The sequence below is a fragment of the Akebia trifoliata genome, chromosome 6 (assembly GCF_017979445.1).
Source record: "Akebia trifoliata isolate Shusen 1 chromosome 6, ASM1797944v1, whole genome shotgun sequence".
Taxonomy (NCBI): Eukaryota; Viridiplantae; Streptophyta; class Magnoliopsida; order Ranunculales; family Lardizabalaceae; genus Akebia; species Akebia trifoliata.
Genome location: NC_141380.1, coordinates 5464553 through 5483896, shown reverse-complemented (window position 1 = coordinate 5483896; position 19344 = coordinate 5464553). Strand labels below are relative to the sequence as shown.

General features: G+C 34.2%; 2 protein-coding genes across 2 annotated transcripts; both read left to right on the top strand.

Moving 5' to 3' along the window:
• Positions 1–1245: 1245 nt before the first annotated feature.
• On the top strand, positions 1246–6983 carry LOC147399842 (vicilin-like seed storage protein At2g28490). The gene is made up of 5 exons (XM_086445363.1): positions 1246–1628; positions 2985–3166; positions 3312–3392; positions 4602–4970; positions 6305–6983. Exons 1-5 carry the CDS (start codon positions 1304–1306, stop codon positions 6779–6781), a joined length of 1434 nt encoding a protein of 477 aa, XP_086301489.1. The 5' UTR covers positions 1246–1303; the 3' UTR covers positions 6782–6983.
• A 4666-nt stretch (positions 6984–11649) lies between these two features.
• Positions 11650–18359, top strand: LPPGAMMA (Phosphatidic acid phosphatase (PAP2) family protein). The gene is made up of 2 exons (XM_086445362.1): positions 11650–12418; positions 18118–18359. Exon 1 carries the CDS (start codon positions 11729–11731, stop codon positions 12401–12403), a length of 675 nt encoding a protein of 224 aa, XP_086301488.1. The 5' UTR covers positions 11650–11728; the 3' UTR covers positions 12404–12418; positions 18118–18359.
• The last annotated feature ends 985 nt before the right edge of the window (positions 18360–19344 follow it).

The following is a 19344-nucleotide window of genomic DNA, read 5'->3' as shown; positions in this document are numbered from 1 at the left end:
TATAAAAAAAGTTATTAGTGTTTATTTTAAAAATAAAATGCATTATTTTTAAGAAAAAAAAATGTGAAAATACACTTATAGAGATTGCTAACATATATTTTTTTTCATCCCAATTGTTAGAGATCATTAATCAAGATGATTATTCTGTATATTGGCCATGGGGCCAATGGTCTCAAAAATGTGGATGGTGTCTATAAAGAAGTTTAAAGGGGTGTTTGATTTGAATACTAGAATTTATTAACTGCCCATAACTTCAAATATCTTATTTTATTTAAATTATATATAATAAAAAGTTGATTTCGAAGCACATAATTTCTTATCACGACTATAAAATCAATCGGGACATTTTGATTTGAGCTTATGAAAATAAATCTGAAATCAAGATGGAATTTTTTTTTTTTTTTAAAGTCATGTTGGAGTAACATTGAAATTGACATCTTTTGGGACGTTGGTGTGCACAAAACCATAGAGGCTTCTCACTCATATCTCGATGAGAAGCATCTATAGTTCTATAGACTGTTAGCAATGTCTAGAACATGTCAATTTCAATGTTACTTCAGCATTTTCCTTTTCTTTTTTATTTATTTATTATTATATCAACCATCTCTAATCATCAGTTGGATGCTGGGTGTCCAACGTTGTTTTACTATATAAAACTCCTTTATATTTTAAGGTAAATTACACTTTGACTCCCTATAGTTTGGCATAATTTTATTTTAACCCCTAACATTTTGATAATTATACAATACTCCCCTCTCTCATTAACAGATTAAAATCCAGATGTCATTTTACACTTTGAACCCCCTATAGTTTGACATGATTTCATTTTACCCTAACATTTTGATAATTGCACTTATCTTTCTTATAATTATATCTAAAGGTTCATTTACACCTTCCGTCAATTTGTGCAAGTGAAAAAATAAGTTCAATGAAAGCGGGGATTTAATAAAAAATAATATGAAATAAGAGGGTAAAATGACATCAAAATTTTAATCCGTTAATGAGAAAGGGGAGTATAGTATAATTATCTAAGTGTCAGAGGTTAAAATGAAATTATGCAAAACTACAGGGAGTCAAAGTGTAATTTATCTTATATCATTATTCTATATTTTATGCCATATCCAAACTTCTCTACCCACTCACCTCACGGTGTCTAGGGCAGAAACCGCCAGCAAAAACCAAAAGAATGCATGTAGGACACGTGTCACTTCCCCTCCTCTTCATAAACTCAGCCCCAGTTTCATCTCTCTCCACACAAAGACTTTAAGACTACAGAGGCCAAAATCGAAAGGGAAACTCTACGATGGAACGCGGAGCATGGTTATTGCTTGTGGTGGCGTTGTTGTTGTTGTTTTTGATCTCATCAGTTCCCATGGTGATGGGAAATGAAGGAGAAGGAGAAGAAGAAGAAGGAGAAGGTAAGGGAAAGAGTGGTGGAGATTTGTTTTTGTTGAAGAATTCAAAGCATGTGATGAAGAGTGAAGCAGGAGAGTTTATTGTGGTGAAAGGAGATGAGATGGGGAAGGCCGTACAGAAACCCATGCATATTGGTTTCATATCTATGGAACCAATGTCTCTCTTTATTCCTCAGTACCTCGATTCGAGTCTTATCATCTTCATTCGTACAGGTATTTAATTACTGTTTTTTTAATTTGGAGATTTGGAAATTCTAGGTTTCAACTAACTAAGGATTCTCAAGAACTAATCTCTAGGATGCATGTGCTCATCTCTAGTGAAATCTGCACCCTTGTTAGCAATTCGGACTATGGCAAAAATTCAATTCGTTAAAAAATTCGAGTTCTATTCGATTTTGAATTGCCAAAAATTTAATCTAAAATTTAGCCAAACATTTTATAAATGAAAAATATGCGGCATATGATTGTGATGTTAATAATGATGGTGATGATGAAATTGGTGATGTTAGTGGTGACTGTGATGATAATGAGAACATTGAGGTTATTGTTCCATTCTTTTTTAAAAGAAGATCAAAGTCGAGGGACAAATCATCAATTTAGAAAATTAATGTTTAATCTGGAGAAAGAAAAAAAAAACATTCGTCACGTACCAAAATTTTGAAGCATGACCACTTCAAAGTCGACTTGTGTTACACTTTGCAACAAGCAACAAGTTAAAACATTTTTTTCCCACTCGAGTTTTATAAAAATATGTAAAAATGGCGTTTTTGTTCTTTTCAAACTTAAAATTCATGAATTATTTAAAATAGTTCAATAATTTGGAGAATAATATTTTCACTAGAAAAATCATAGAATTCGTAATTTTTTCTTTATGTACTTCTCTGTCCATCTCCACCGTCCATTAGATACAAAAGTGTAACATAGTTGTACCTAAGAATAAGGTCTTGCTAGTATCTTATTTCAAATCTTTCGAATTTTGTGGGATTTTGAGAGTTATTAATTGAGTCATACTTGAGTAACATTGAAATTGACATCGTTTAACACGCTGATGAGCAAAACCATAAATGCTTCTCACTCATATCTTGATCAAATGAAAAGCATCTACGGTCCTACACAAGTCTACACCAGCAATGTAATGTGCAAAAAAGAGGTCAATTTCAATGTTACGTGAGCATTTTCCTTCTTAATTTTAGTATTTTTATGAAAATTTTGTCATTTAGTGCCCCACACATGATGAAATAAAATGTACCAAAATGTGGGATTTTGAGAGTTATTAATTTTATTATTTTTACGAGATTATTTGTTATTATTTCTTGATGAATATTTCTTTTTGTCATTTAGTGCCACATGCGACAAAATAAAATGGACCAAATAGACAAAAGGAAATAATAAAAAACAAAATAAGGAAAGTTTCTCTAGAAAAGCATTTCCTTCTTGTTTATTTGTTTATTTGTTTTCTTTTCAAAAGTTTGAACTTAATTTGGCTTTCATTGTTTAATTCATACTTAATTAATTAAATTAAATTTAGTATGCATTCCAGCTTATGTTATTCACTTGGCTGTGAGACAGGCGCAGCGAAGATCGGATGGATCAACAAAGATGAATTTGTGGAGAAAAAATTGAAGTTGGGAGATTTGTACCAAATTCCAGCAGGTTTTCCATTCTACATCGTAAACACAGGCGTGGGACAGAAACTTCAAATCATTTGCAGTATCGACCCTTCTGAGAGCTTGAGAATGGATGTTTTACAGGTCTCTCTCTCTCTCTCTCTCTCTTCTTTGGTGATCTATTGTCCTCTTCTCATAGACTATTAATATGGTCTATGAAGTTTAAAGCCCCTGAATGGTAAAAGTTTACAAGAATTTGACAAATATTTGCATGTTTTATTTATTGTAGTCGTTCTTCATTGGAGGAGGAATAGATCCGCCATCTATGTTAGCTGGATTCGATCGGAAGACACTCGCAATTGCACTTAATGTAAGATTGTTTCGTTTTACCGAAATGGAAGACTTATTGTCGTTGGACAGTGAATGTCCAACGAACGAATAGGAGATCTTAGGGCTGTCAAATGAATCAGGCCCTGATCGAATGGGAATCAATTTGGGAACATTGGCCCTGAATTGATCCAGTAAATTCTAATCTATTTTATAGGATAGGAACGGCACACCGTATTGGATTGTGGGGTCGAAAATATGAGTTGTGCTGGACTGACATTAACATGGACATCGATTCACACATAACTGACACGGAGGTAAGCATAGAACCATGGATGCGTGCATTCTTCATGAAAAGCATCTATGCCTCTGTACGTACATCCACGTCATGAATGTGTGAATAGATTTCAATTTCAACGTCACTTCAGCATTTTCTCTAAAATATATTCCAACTCCAAACATTTAAGTAAAGGGTTTTTGTAAGAGTCGTGAAGAATGCACGTGGTTGAAGTGGTAAGGGCACAAAATCATAGATCTTTTTCTTCGAGATACACAAGGAAAAGATCTACGATTCTGTGCCCTTGCCATATTAGTTGCATACAGATTGTGTATGATTCATCACGTGCATTCATCATTATTTGTCTTGTTAACATGTGACCTAAGGGTCCACGCACTTTGGAAATTAGAATTTGAGAGTATTTTGATTTTTTTTTTTTTTTAAATTAAGGCCATTTTCGATATAAAATCCAATTTTCAAAGTGCATTTATTGCCCTTTTATGTGTGTGTCCATGAAGAAGACTTTGAGCATAGAGACCTCCCTCAACGGTTGGTAGACATTATATGTAAGGATGCGTCTGGGCATGTCTATGATAAATTGTAATCCTGTTCTTTCTGGTTGGGGGTATGCCTAACCCCCCATTAATCAATCAAAAAAAGTCTCTGAAATAAAATATATAATATAATATAATTTACATGATGTCTCACATTTATATCACATTGGATATAATGTTCCAAAACTGATCTGATAGGTTATCAAACCGGATCCAATTCATATAAAACCATAATTCTTGATTCAGACTTGAAGTTGTGCTACCCAAATAGTTTTTAATTTCAAGTTTGATCCCATCCGTTGACAGGCCTGTCACTTATATTTCTCTTCCAATCTCAGCCATTAGTTTTTCATTGTAAGAAAAGTCTCATTTCCTTTATAATCAAACAAATTAAGCACCAAAATGTGGCTTTTATTTGCAGGTGTCATCAAGCGAGCTGGATGAAATTATGTCCAGCAAACGAGATGGTCCCATCAGATATTTAACTGAAGCCCATGGGCTACCTAGATGGGCCTCATTGAAGCAACAACAAAGACATGGTTTTGAAAACGAAGATGATAAGTCCAACGACAAAGGATATCAAAACACGTGGACGTGGAGGAAGTTTTTGAACTATGTGTTAGGTAAAAAGAGTGGAAAGAAAACTCGAGGAGGTCCTGATTCCTACAATCTTTACGATAGAAAGCCTGATTTCAAGAACGACTATGGATGGAGTATAGCCCTCGATGAGGACGATTACTCGCCTCTCAGTCACTCTGACTTTGGTGTCTATTATGTGAACCTCTCTGCGGTAATTAGCTTATTTACTGGTTTATAGTTTAGTTTAAAACTTGACTTGGATCTACTTAGAAGACTCTTGGAGTCAAGATGGGTAGGTCAAATTCATTTAGACATGCCCCTCCATGTTTTCGACAAGAATAATGCTGTAGTAACCTCAAAGATTGACCTCATTTCGCAATGTGTATGAATCATAGATGTTTTTCATCCGAGTGAAAAGCATCTATGGTGGAGTGACCTCAATATTGTATCTCATATTGCACTTTCCTTACGTGGAAAGCATCTATAAGTCTCACGCACTTCTATATAAAGTGCGATATGAAGTACAATCTTAAAGTCGTTTCATCATTGTTCTTTTTAAAATGATGACATGGCCACTTAACCCAGGTTTATTATTTTATAGGGCAAGGTAAATAACTTCAATACCCTATTTTCTCCGTCTATATTTCTCCATCAAGTATTTTCAACCTTAAGATTATTTTCTTCAACCTTAAAATCTCAAAAACAAGATAAGGCATTTTGTAAAAATAGAAAAGATGAAATTTCTCAAAACCCCCCATCATCTTGCAAATAATCTTTTTTACCCTCATCTTCATCCCTAGAAGTATGATTACTATTGAATGATTTTTGGGAGAGGTAGGATGAGGTGAAATTGAAATTTTGGTAAAAAACATAAAAAATTAAAGGTAGGGTTTTGGTTTTTTCATATTAGATAAGTGTGTTTTGGTATTTTCATAGTAGTCTCTTAGATAAAATCTAGATCGAGAGGTATGTCGTCAATTTGGAAGCATGGTCTCTCTAATATTTGATCAGGTATGTCTAAAGGGTCAGGATGCCATGAGTAGAATGAATTGGTGGAGAAAACACAAAATCCCAACCATTTAAATACAAATCCATTGGTTGAGATTTATATTCGGGATAAGTGTATCTAAGATATGTGTTATCAAGATAGGTATAAATTTCAATTGTTGGATATTGTATCAAAATGGTTGGGATTGTATGTTTTCTTGCAAATCATTCTTCACAAGTCATCGTATCCCAGTCCATGCTAAATAGCTTTTAAATTTTTTAAGATTCTTGCTGAGCTGAGTAACATTGAAATTGACATCATTTGAAACATTGGTGTGTATAGAACCATAGATACTTCTCACTTGTATCTCGATGAAAAACATCTATGGTTCATAGACATATTTATGTCAACAATGTCCCAAACGATCTCAATCTCAATGTTACTTTAAGGCAGTTTCCTTTTTTAAATGCTAAAATCATACATTTTAACATTGGTTTGGAGTTTGTGTTCCCATATACCCATCAATCAGGACCATTGTTTTTTTTTTTTTTTAACAGGGATCAATGATGCTGCCACACATTAACCCTACAGCGTCAGAGTACGGGATCGTGACAAGAGGATCAGGTTCAATCCAAGTGGTGAATCCAAACGGTACATTAGCAATGAATAAAGAGGTGAACGAAGGAGATGTGTTCTTGATTCCAAGGTACTTCCCATTCTGCCAAATTGCGTCCAGCATTGGGCCCATGGAGTTCTTTGGTTTCACCACGTCAGCAAAAAAGAACTGGCCTCAGTTCTTGGTGGGGGCCACATCCATCTTGCGGACTATGAACGGAAGAGAGGTTGCGATGTCATTTGGTTTGACTGAAGAGAGGTTTAACCAACTTAAAAACGCTCAGAACGGATCAATCATCATCACAACAGTACCTGTGGCGGTGGTCCCACCAAAACAACAGCCGCATAAGACATTGATGGATGATCGAATGGTACGGCTTGGGAAGAGTTTTGGGGCTGATATGATCATGGGCAATTAACTATTACTTTGTTATGAGTTTACTTATCTCTATGTTGATCATTTGCGCTTTTTTTTTTTTTTTTTTTTTTTGTATTCCGGGGTTTATGTGTAATGTGAATAAGTAGAATTTAGTTATCGATCTATCCACTTATTATTATTATTATTTTTTAAAATAACGTATCTCTAAATCTAATGCGCTGATCATGATTGATTGGACTTTACCCAACTCATTCTTATCCATTAGAACAAATCCCTGAGTGTTACATCTCATCCCATCCAACACCTGTTCGTTGTCGTTGTTGTTATTATTATTATTATTATTATTTTAAGATGATTAGTTGCAATTTGTGGAATTGGCAAATGCACATTGCACTCCATCTCTTAAAAAATGGTGATTTCAGGAAAATTAAAAAATATATATAAAATGATGTTGGGTTTCTTATTAAAAATCCATTGTCTTCAAGTGCCTTAAAATACCCTACTTTAATATTGAGATTTGGATGTTCAATAAAATAAAATTTTGAGATTGATAGTAAAATTATAAAAAATTTAGCATTGAATCATTAATTAATTTTCTTGTTGGATTAATCAGTTAGTCTATTATTCTGAGAGCTTCGTGATTAAGCTCTCTCCTGTTCAATTGCACTCGAAAGAAAAAGAAGAAGAAAAAATGTACTCCCCTTTCATGAAAGTTTAAATCAGTCTTATAATATTATCTTACAAAGTTGCACTCATTTTCTCAAAAGTTAAAATCTTCTTCAATCTAAGAATTTGGTACATCAGAAAATACTGAGTTATTGAAGTAAAATGTAATTTGTTCCAATTTTGAAAAGAAGAATAAAACAGATATTTACGAATACATGATTAACTTTTGACAAATTTTCATTTTAATTACCAAAATGTTAATGATAACGAATTTGAAGGTTTTAAAGTGACAATTTTACAGGTTTAACGTGACTATTTAGTAGGTTTTGTTATTTTAAACGAGATAGTCACTTTAAACCTGTGAAATTGTCACTTTAAAACCTCTGAATTTTTTATCATGCTTATTAGTAATTAAAATGAACAGTGAGCTAGAAGTTGCCAAATTCAACTCAAGAAATAGTAATTCACCCTATTGACAACAAATTTCACAATTTATCCCAAGATTCGTGAAACAAGCTCACAAGTGACTTATTGATTTGATACAAATGGAAGATATAGATGTCAGTATTATCTTCTAATTAATAATCAAATACAAACATAGTGGTGATATGTGAAGTTTTCTTCTCTCTGGATTTCGTATTTGATCAGTTGAGAATATTGCTTTAATGGTGGCTTTGCTCTGCATGATCTTTTTGTAAAGATTTCTGTGTAGATTTATTCTCTCCGTGTTTTGCACTTAATCAATTGAGAAGATTTCTTGATTTTTTTCTTCTCTCCGTGCTTTGCACTTAATCAATTGAGAAGATTTCTTGATTTTCGGATAAGGGTTTTAGGTTTAATATTCTCTTTAATTAGAGCTTAAATCTCTAGAAAAATTTTGCTTCGTTTCTTTCTGGAGGAAGACTTGAGAGTTTTTTCTTCTCTGAAAGAAGAATTTTTATCTTCTAAGATAAAGTGATCCCTGTCCCCTCTCAAATGAAGGAGACTTTAATATTTATAAACTTAGAGTTAAGTTAATTAACTCTTCCAACTATGCATTGATTTAACGAACTTTGATTAGTTAGTCTAAATTATAATGTGACCCACTTTCAATTTTGAGGACTCTATAGATTTTTTGTGAGCTTTCTTTTATCTTTTTAAGTGTAGAGCCTAATATTTAATGTAGATCACTTATATTTGTTGGATTATGAGCTTTATCCGTAAAAATTCAAAACCCAATCTTTAGAAGGTCTATCCCAACTAGTAAACTCAAAATGTGTGGGTTCATGTATGATTTTTAGGACCTTATTGATTTGTAAAATTTACAAAGACTTTAAAATTTTCATGTCTTCACACCTTAAAAGATAGGGATTAAAAGAAAATGCAAGCAGTCTCTCTCTCTTGGACTTTTAAACTTTGGAAGACGTTGATGGACTTTAAAAAAAAAATTTAATAATAATAATAATAATAATGTTTCAAGGGGATTGATTAGTATGTTGTTTGATGGAGATCCCCAAATGAAGGATTTGCTGTACCACTAGAGTAACAAATTTGATTCTTTGTTTTGTCGTCTTTTGACACATTAAAGTAAAATTGACAGCCAAAGCCGATGGATAAGAGGTGATTTACGCATTTAATTTTCTTTTCAAAAGCCATTGTCGGCAACGCTTAGTTATTAATTAACAAGGTCGATTATGAGAAAATATATTATTTATTTATTTTATTCCCATTGAATTAAGACGTGAATCAACTGAAAAATCAAGTATTTAATCTAATTGGATGGAGAGTTAGTCACCATCTTGTCCTCAGAATACAAGCTAAACATATAAGATTTTATATTAAGATATTTTTGGGAGACCTATTTGTTGCATTTTTATTTCAAAACCCACTTACTTTATCAAGTTTGTCACTTAACAAACCTTACATTATTAAGCAGGCTAACCTAATTAAGTAAGATTTCTAATCTTGCTAATGGTCGTTGGGCCAATCACATTAGCAATCTAACACCACAGCCTTCTAGATTTCATTGAAAAACTTGGATTTGACAAAAAAAAAAAAATAATAATAATAATAAATAAGTGTAATCCAAGATGTTTACAATTGACGGCTAATGAACTCACAAATTTAACATTAAAATTTAACTGTGAAAATTAATACTTATTTGAAAAAAAAAATTCTAAAACTCTTAGAATTTTGTCCTTTACAATCCAATGGTATCGAATCATGTGTTTTGGATGCATGTATAACTTAATAAGGAAAGTGTTTTTCTTATTTAAGCAATCTTGGAGTGGAGTTTACGTCATTGTAAATGATTAAATAGGTATAATACCCAAGATTTTAAAATTTGTTTTGACATTTTGTCTCGTCCATGAATAAGACCAAGTCATCTCAGATGAATTTTTCGATATGATTGAGTTGTCTTGTTCAACAATGAGAAAAATGAACTATAATTTTAAATCTCGTTTGATACATTTATCCATCTTGTTGGTGGATGATGCTAAGACGTAGTGGGACGAGTCGTCTCGATCTTGGACAAGATTTAAAATCATGATAATATCTTCAATTCTTTTAATCAAATATCTATTATATCCTCAAGATGTTAGGAGGAGATAAGATATAACATATATTAATTTAAATAACTAAAAATATTATAGGTATCTAATCTTTTTAAAATATGTGAATCCCACTCAAAGATTTGTTGAATGATAGACTTGATAAAGTAAGTAAGTTTTTGCAATAAATATATTTACCCCGTATGACTTAGGCTCAGGGTAGATTGGGGATCAACTCATGCCAACCCACCCTTGACAAACACCCAACCCATGTCATTCCCAACCTAACCTCAGGCATGAAACACTCAATCCAAGTCGGGTGGGTTCATTCCTAATTAATATTAAATAATTTAGAAATGACAATGACCTATCTAAGGAGAGGTGGCATGTGAAAAATATATATAAATTTACAATTATTTGTCATAAAAATATATTTCAAAGCTCACGTACATTAGATTATAAGTAAATGTAAAGAAAAAATGATAACTAATTAAAGTTTAAAATGTGAATTGTGAATGAGATAAAAACAAATATTTTTAAATTATTATCATATTAAGGTGTATTCGGTTTGGTTTTGACCCGCCCAAGTTGCAACCCTACTACTTAGTAAATCTCTAAAAAAGTGATTTTTGACAAGATATTGATGAGGTTGTTTCATTTAATTTACATTAGTCTCTTATAAAAAAAACTAGGGTTATGTCATTATTTTTAAAAACACTGAAAAACCTCAAATATTTATCCAAATTTCATCGATTCCCCAATGACATGTGTTAAAGGTGCTTAACAATTTAGCTTGAGCACCGTCGCCATAGCTAAAGTTTTTTTGTTCTATGATCTCCTCACTAAAAATCAACTCATTCTGAAACTTCTAATCCCATCAACAATGGTTTACAAAAAAAGAATGGTCCACGGTTCTTCAATTTATTTTGATGCGTTAGAAGTTCATCGTAAAAAATCAGTAAATTCCAAAACTTGTAACCCATGTAAGACAAAAATAAAGTCCAACTAGGCTTACTAAGTTAGTAATGATTTCATCCTTACGAAGGGTCTTTAAACTCATCTTGTGACATCCAAAAACATTATACATTGCTTCATAAATGTAGATGACAAAATTGTATGAACTTTAAAAAAACAAAATTTTCATTTTTGAATTTTACTTCTAAGTTTTGAAGTTATGTGAAAGTTTGGTAGTCATCCATTTTCAATACCTTATACCAAGTCAAAAAAAAATTGTTTTATTGAAATTTCTTTTCTTGAATAGTTTTTCAATGGAATTTAGCGGGCTATAGTGTTGACTCCATTTAAGCAAAACGACCCTTACGAAGACTTAAAACCTTTACTAACTACTAAAGGAAAATGTTTCTTCACCAGATATAAAACCATCACAACCCAACGATTTTCTTAAAATTTCTTAGAGATTAGTGACACGTCACTATTCAAAATCACCATAAATATCTTCCCTGTATCGTTTACGCGTTACGCACCGTTTAATGATTAAACGACTTCTCCACGTGGCATACTCAACCGACTCTCTTGACGTGACATGTTCTAGAACCGTAGATCTGCACATATTAATAAGGATGTAAAGTTGTATCCCGAAGAGTAGAGATCTACGGTTCTAGTACATGTCACGTCATAGTAAGTGGGAGAGTCATTTTATCACGACTAACCATAAAAGTCAACTTTCCCAACCTCCACCTTTCGAAGCCCATTTATTTGTTTCTTGATTTTTCCTCTCTCTCTCTCTCTCTCTCTCTCCTGTAACATTGCGAGCTTCAACCTGCAAAGCCATGGCGACTCCTCCACTCAAAGCTGTAACCCTCACTCACATTCGCTATCAAAAAGGAGACAAATTCGGCCATTTCCTCGCATGGATCTCCTTAATCCCAGTCTTCATCAGCCTTGGTGGCTTCGTTTCACACTTCATCTTTCGAAGAGAACTTCAAAGCGCGTTCTTTGCCCTAGGTCTCATAATCTCACAATTCCTCAACGAACTCATCAAGAGATCAGTCCAACAATCTCGACCCGAAACCTGCGCTTTACTCGAAATGTGCGATTCGCACGGTTGGCCTTCAAGTCACTCTCAATACATGTTCTTCTTCGCTGTTTACTTCACTCTTCTCACTTATAAAGGAATTGGACTTTCGAGTCAGAGACAGAAATGGATTGTAGGGTTTATTCCATGGCCTCTGGCCTTACTCACGATGTATTCTAGGGTTTATTTGGGTTACCACACTCTCGCTCAAGTGTTTGCTGGGGCTGCTCTTGGAATTGTTCTTGGTTGGATTTGGTTTCGTGTTGTTAATTCTTTTCTGATTTGTTATTTTCCTGCAATCGAAGAGAGTAAATTGGGGAGGGCGTTATATATCAAGGATTGTTCTCATATACCTAATGTGTTGAAATTTGAGTACGATAATGCTAGAGCTGCTCGGAAGAATTTGGATGGAAAATGCGCCAAGGATTGATGGATCAATTTTTAGGTAGGGTTCCTCCTTTTTTACCTCTAAATATAAATATTTTTGTTGGATCTGATTGTGTAATGGAAACTTGTTTCTGCGATTGAATGTAGTTTTGATGTTTATTTTTTCGGTTTATATTTTACTTTTTAAAGAATGACATTGTATATTACATCCAAGAAATTTTAGAATAACTATATAAATACTTTTTCACTAAAATGGGGAGGATAAAAAAATATGATGTTTGATGGCCCGAGATTTAGCATCTTGTGTGGCTTTAAGTTTTTCTTGATTTGCTACCTGTCTTGACAAAACACTTTTCGTGTCACAGTAAGAGACCGGATCTGTTGTTTTTGTTTTTATTTAGACCATGCCCCAACAACGTTAGCAAGAGTTATTGGATTACTGCTCATCTCAGCCCCGTTAGTCTAGTCCATTCCGTGTACAAAATTGTATGGAAAACACTCGCTTCTTGGCTTAAAATGATTATCCCTACAGTAATTGGCCTTGAACAATGAGGAGGGAGAGACAGAATTCATCTCATCAGATGGGAGAAGTCTCTTCGAAGCTTCGATTTGGAGGCTTGGGTTGGAGCTCAAATAAGCAATTCATTAAGAGTAGGCAAATCTTAGAGGGAGTTATGATAGAAAATGAGTGTAGAGACTCAGGATTGAGGTCAGGGATCCTCGGACTTGTTTGTGAGATAGACTTGGAAAAAGCTTTTGATCATGTAAATTGGGATTTCTTTGAATATTTGATGAGTTGGATGGGATTTGGTGGGAGATGGATGAATTGGATCATGAAATGTCTCCTCGACCTTGTTTCTATACTAGTCAATGGGAATCCAATAGAGTACTTTATGAGTTCTGGTCGGTTGAGACAAGGGGACCTGTTGTCTCCCCTCCTCTTCAATATTGTTGTTGAAACTTTCGGAAGAATGATGGCTAGAGTAGTGACCATTGGGACACTTAAAGGGTTTGAGGTCAATGAGGGTGGGCTATTGGTGTCTCACTTGATACATTTGTTTTCCTTGAGTCTTCAATCAATCAAATTAGGTTTTCTTGGAGGGCTTCTTTGTTGTTTTGAGGCGGTGTTGGGTCTGGCTAGATAACGTGTTTGGGGTCGGTTCCATTCCCAATTACCCTTGCATGGTGTTGGGGTTGTTGGGTGGATTCTTTCTTGGCTTTCCGTTTGGTTATTCCTCTTGGGGTGCCTTATAAGAGTTCAAGAATATGCAACTTTGCCATTGGAGGGTGTGGAAAAGATTGGGTTCATGGAAGGCTAGATACCTCTCTAAGGGTAGAAATTACTTTCATAAAGAATACATTATCTATTATGCATTTATGCCGATCTATTTCCTTTCTCTATTCTCTTTGCATATGAGTGTGAAATTGCAATTGGGTAATTTGATTTGGGATTTGCTTTTCTTTTGGTGTAAGCAATTTAAGGAGTTTAGGGTTTTTTTTTTTTTTTTTAAATATTTATATTTATGTGTAGATGGGAAAATGTAATTAGGGAGTGATCGTTGTTTGTTTGCTTCTTTTCTCTTTGAGCACTTCTTGTCCTTGTTTCAATAAAAATTTACTTATTAAAAAAATGCATGTTTGAAAATAAAAGACTTGCCATGAAAAGTTAGAAAAAGAAAACAATGTGCACTTTTGGGAGGATCATTGGTAGGGTAAGTTGTCCCTTTGGGAGCAATTCCCTTTTTTTCTTGTCATATCCTCAGAAAAAGGGTTGTCAGTTAATAACTTTATGTTCTACTCTGGGAAGAAGTTGTCTTGGAATTCACATTTCAAGAGAAATTTCAACGATTGGGAGGCAAGACATTGCGACTATCATCAATCTTTTCACTTTTATTTCCTTTTCTCCTAGAAGATAAGAGAGCTTGGGCTTCCAGTTAGAATGGTTTTCGTTAAGTCTTTCTCTGATTCCCTAGTACCTGCTTCTAGATTGGAGTTCCCAATTTCTTCTATCCCTAGGGTCTGTTTTAAGGATTTTTTATTTATTTGGCATGTTACCTCGGAGAAGATCTTAACCACTAATCATACATCCTTGCTAAGGTTATTATCTCGATTAAATATGATTTTTATGTAAAGCTAGGGTGCCTTGGTTAATCATTTCCTATTTTGTTATTCCTTCATTCGAGATATTTGAGCTCATTTCCCATCTCTTTTCCATACCCATTAGTGCTTGAGTGGTTCAGTTGTTTTGTTGGTTTAAAGTTAGAACATCCCCTTTGGGAGGTTATGAATTATGATTTGTATTGTTGGTTTATTCCTTCATTTGAGAGATTTGAGCTCATTTCCCATCTCTTTTTCATACCTATCAGTGTTTGCTATTTAGTTGTTTTGTTGGTTCAAAGTTATAACATCCCCTTTAGGAGGTTACGGATTATGATTTGTGTTGTTGGTTTATTATTATTACTATTATTATTATTATTTTTGTGTAAAGATTTAAAGGAGTTTTTCTAGTGTTCTTTTTTTTAGGATCGTTTGTATAGGTGGGCTTTTGTTTGTGAGGGCAATAGATAAGCCAAGTGTGTGTTTTACGTTGTAATTGGTAGGTCTTCTCGATTTCCTTTTAATAAATATTTATATTTATCAAGAATATTTTTGGAGAAGTTTGGTGTATAACTTGTGGCTTTCCCGAGTGGTTGTTTGTGTACATCATTCTTCCTGGCTCATTAGCAATGGTAGATGGATTCCCCTCCCATCTCTCTCCCCCCTCCCTTTTTTTTTTGCCCACTTATCCATATAGTCCACACCAGGGATGCAACTTTTTCTATTTTGGAATTCTCTTCTTCATGTACTCCTCTTCCAATCATTTCATCATCCCAACACTGGCTGGTTGTTTTCTCAATTCCTCTGTTTTTAGGATCAATTCAGCAAACCACACAAGGACGAGTTTTTTATTTGATGGGCAAAGCTAAGAAGATTTATTGATTCAGAAAAAAGGAAAGCAGCCAAGGAGGCCACCTACAATACAAATGTGAAGGAAAAACAATGAAAAGCAACGGAAGAAAAAAATATTTTATGCTTTGTGGACTTTGGACTCCATGTGTGCTCCCATATGTTGATTGTTCAATCACCTACCTTTCTACAAGAGCATATAAGGAATTTCTGTTTTGCTTTGAATGCTCTTCCAAGTTTATGAGACATCATAGGTATTTTGGGCTTCTATAAAGGGATCATGTGGAAGAACTTTGCCTTCGGGGTATTGATTAGAGGTGCAACTTAATCTGGTTCAAACCGAGAATCAAACAAAATCGTGGTTTGGACTAATTATTGGTTCGGTTCTGGGTTAATAAAATGAAGAACTGATTGATTCGGTTTGATTCTCGATTCAGGCATTGTAAATAACCGAATCAAACCGAGAACCGAATATAAAATATACAATGGTGTGTCCAACGAAGCATTCTAACATTTTCCTTTTAAATAATATTGTATTACTTCCATCATAATTCATTTCAAAAAGGTAGAGTAAAAGACAGACTATCTCCAACAATTTTCTTTTAAAAACGACCAAATTATAACCGAATCAGAACGGTTTCTTTTAAAAGACAAACAGTCTCCAACAATTTTCTTTTAAAATACAGACGGTTTAGAGCCAAATCAGAATCGAACCGACCAAGGTCGGTTCCATTATATGGGAACCAAAATAGAATCAGATTGCTCTAGAACCGAACCAAACCAAATCGACCTTAGGTTTGGTTCGGTTCGGTTCTATGGGTTGCCAAAAAACTTGCAAAACCATGGATCAAGTTAAAAAAAAGTTGTTTTTCGGAAATTTTATTTTTTTGGATGTGAGTTTTTGAAGCAACTTAGAAGGTTATGATATAGATTGTTGAGGTTGTAATCCATTAGAGAAAAATGACCCTTAGTAAGGATCAAATCTGGAATAATGGGTTTCACAAGTGAATCAATATATATGAGAGAGAGAGAGAGAGAGAGATGACTTGATGAACTCGCTGGAGTTGAGAGGCAACCACGATAGAAATTGGAACAAAAAAAAGTGAAGTCTTCCAGGTTGTTGCCTTGCACAGAGATGAGAGAGATGAGATGAAGACATGTATTTCCTTTTATGATGAACAATGTCTACATGTACGTGACACTTTTTGGTTGGAGAATATACACATTGGGACTGTTTTGTTGGAGACGACCTGTCTTTTACTTGAGTTTCCTCTTTCAAAGTAATGTAATATATAATATTATTTAAAAGAAAATTGGTGGAGACAGTCTGTCTTTTACTTTACCTTTTTGAAAGAAATTATGATGGAAGTAATATAATATTATTTAAAAGGAAAATGTTGAAATGCTTCGTTGGACACACCATTGTATATTATATATCCGGTTCTCGGTTTGATTCAGTTCTTTACATTGCTTGAACTGAGAACCGAACCGAATCAATCAGTTCTTCATTTTATTAACCTAGAACTAAACCGATAATTAGTCCAAACTAAACCGGACCAGCCCAAAACTCACGGTTTGGTTCGGTTCTTGGTTTGAACCAGATTAAGTTGCACTCCTAGTGCTGGCTGGTGTAATTTCACTTTCTAATTTCCATGTTTTTGTTAGATAAGTTAATTCTTATTAGTATATTCCCCGTTCTTTGAATTATCTTATTATAACCATAGAACATGTATAGGCCTTTAGAAGAATTATTAATGCTTTATTTAAGGAAAATTGTGTGTAGAGGGTGATTGTTTGGGCTTGGCGTGGGTGTTGTTTCTTTTCTTTGTTGTTTTGTTTTTGCCTTTGTTCCCTTCTTTTGATAAGTTTGCTTGTACTCTTCTTTGCGGACTTCTTGTCTTCTTTTAATAAATATGCGCTTGTAAAAATAAAATACAAATAAGGAAGAAGTAGGTGTTTGGTGAGAGTTCAGAGAAGAGGGTTTGATTATACTAAACTCTGTGATCAACCCCTTTAATGCATTCAAGTATTTAAAAAAGTATACCAAAAATTGTTGTTCACATTGTTTACCACAGTGGGCACAATTGTCTCATCTTTAACTTGTTGATGGTGAGAATTATCTTGATATTCACTAAGATCTGTCCGGTGTGGGACAGGGAATGGCAGTCTGTGTCCCATCCCCAGGCACCAAAAGACTATCGAGCCTGTCGGGAATTACCTTGAGAATTTCTGTGGCAAATCATCAAAGACAAGTCCTTTTTTTTTTTTTTTGATAGGTTACCTCTTTCCTTATTTCTTTCATTGTTTGTTTTAGCTGATTCATTTATTTTCATTCGATTTTTTATTTTTTTATGAATTTATTTAAAACTTGTTTGTAGAAAAATTTCTTCTCCACACCTCGTACCAACTTGAGGCTTCCATCTTTCATCATGGGAAAAACTTTTTATACAAGCCTCGAATGGCTGCTTTGTCTTAGTTGTTATTGATATTTTGAGGCCTCTACTTTGTATTAAATTCAACAGCTTGAGGAGACTCTTAACATTGAGGGTAAGGTTCTCAGCTATTTGTAGATCTCAACTGATTTCTAATGTTTGATCTAATGGTGGGCGCTTTTCTTTTTGAATCTTTGGGCTTCTATGCTAAAAATGGTGCTTCAACAGTTAGCATTTGTTGGTGTGAGGGTGGGAAAATATCTTTTTAATATTTGACATTCTCTCTTTCTTTTTTTCCTCTTAATTAGAGAACCATATTAGTTCAAGATAAAATAATTGTAAAAGCATTTTTCATACATATTTCCTTATTTCTTTGCAGGAAAATGATTCTATGATTTAAAGTAGACGATGTTGGTAATGTGAGACGATACACGTCAATGTAAGCCTTTCTCCTTGAAAAGGTGTTTGATCAGGTAGTGTGGCTGAAAACATTACTGATTTATTGTGATTAATGAGAATATTTTTATCATGTCATATCACGTAACTATAGAAGACTGAATCATCAAAGAAACAATATTTCGTGATGCACTTTACTACTAAAGCTTTGTGTTATTGCCTCAAGACCAGTAGACTTAGAAAAGTTTTGCCAATTCTTCTCCAATGGATTTGCAATCATTCATCAATTCTTGTTGGGTGTTCTAGAGAAAGATGCATTATGTTTCACATTCACTTTACAAATCACAGCCCACCCACAATACTGGTTAGCAAGTAGCAAGTTTGTTTGGTTCCTGATGATGGTCAGTGAGTGCTACGTAAAACCAAGGTTTATGGTGGTGAGTTTGAGATCAACAAGGAAAAATTAAGGTTTACGGGTATTTGACACATGGTTTTCAATCTTGTTTTTTCGTCTCATTCATGAATGATACTGAGGTGTTTCGACGAGTCATCCCGAGCACTAAGTTGTCTAGTCTCGATCACAAACAATACTGAGATAATTTGGGTGAGTTATCTTGATCTCGATTTTTTAATGTGTAATGATTTTCTAAGGTCCCCACCCCCACCGCACCGCACCCCACCCCACCCCACCCCACACATGCCCCCATCACAGAATCGTAGATCAGTTGCCTCGGGATACACATAATCATAAAATTTTTCTTGTGTTTCCCGAGGCGACTGATCTACAGTTTTGTGATGGGGGCGTAGGGGGGCGTGCATCAGAGGGTGGGTCATATTATCACCACTCCTTTTTAACTGCTTGGATATATATGTGGATCGAGATCGTAGACAAAGTGTTTTATCATATATGGGCTAAAAGTTTCGGAATCTGATTTTTTGTGTGGATGATCTCTATGGGGATGAAACATTATAACCCATTCTGAAATTTTTAAGTTGAATAATCGTGGACCGTCAATTTTTTACGATTAGTTTGTAACCACTTTTCATGGGGTTAAAAGTTTCGGAATGGACAGATTTTTTGTAAGTATATCTCCTCACCATAGATCTCATAAAAGATCTGCCTATTTCGAAAATTTTTAGTCATATAAGAGAACTTTGTCCAAAATGTATATATAGGTAAGGTTGCATGAACTGAGGTCCGCATTTGGGC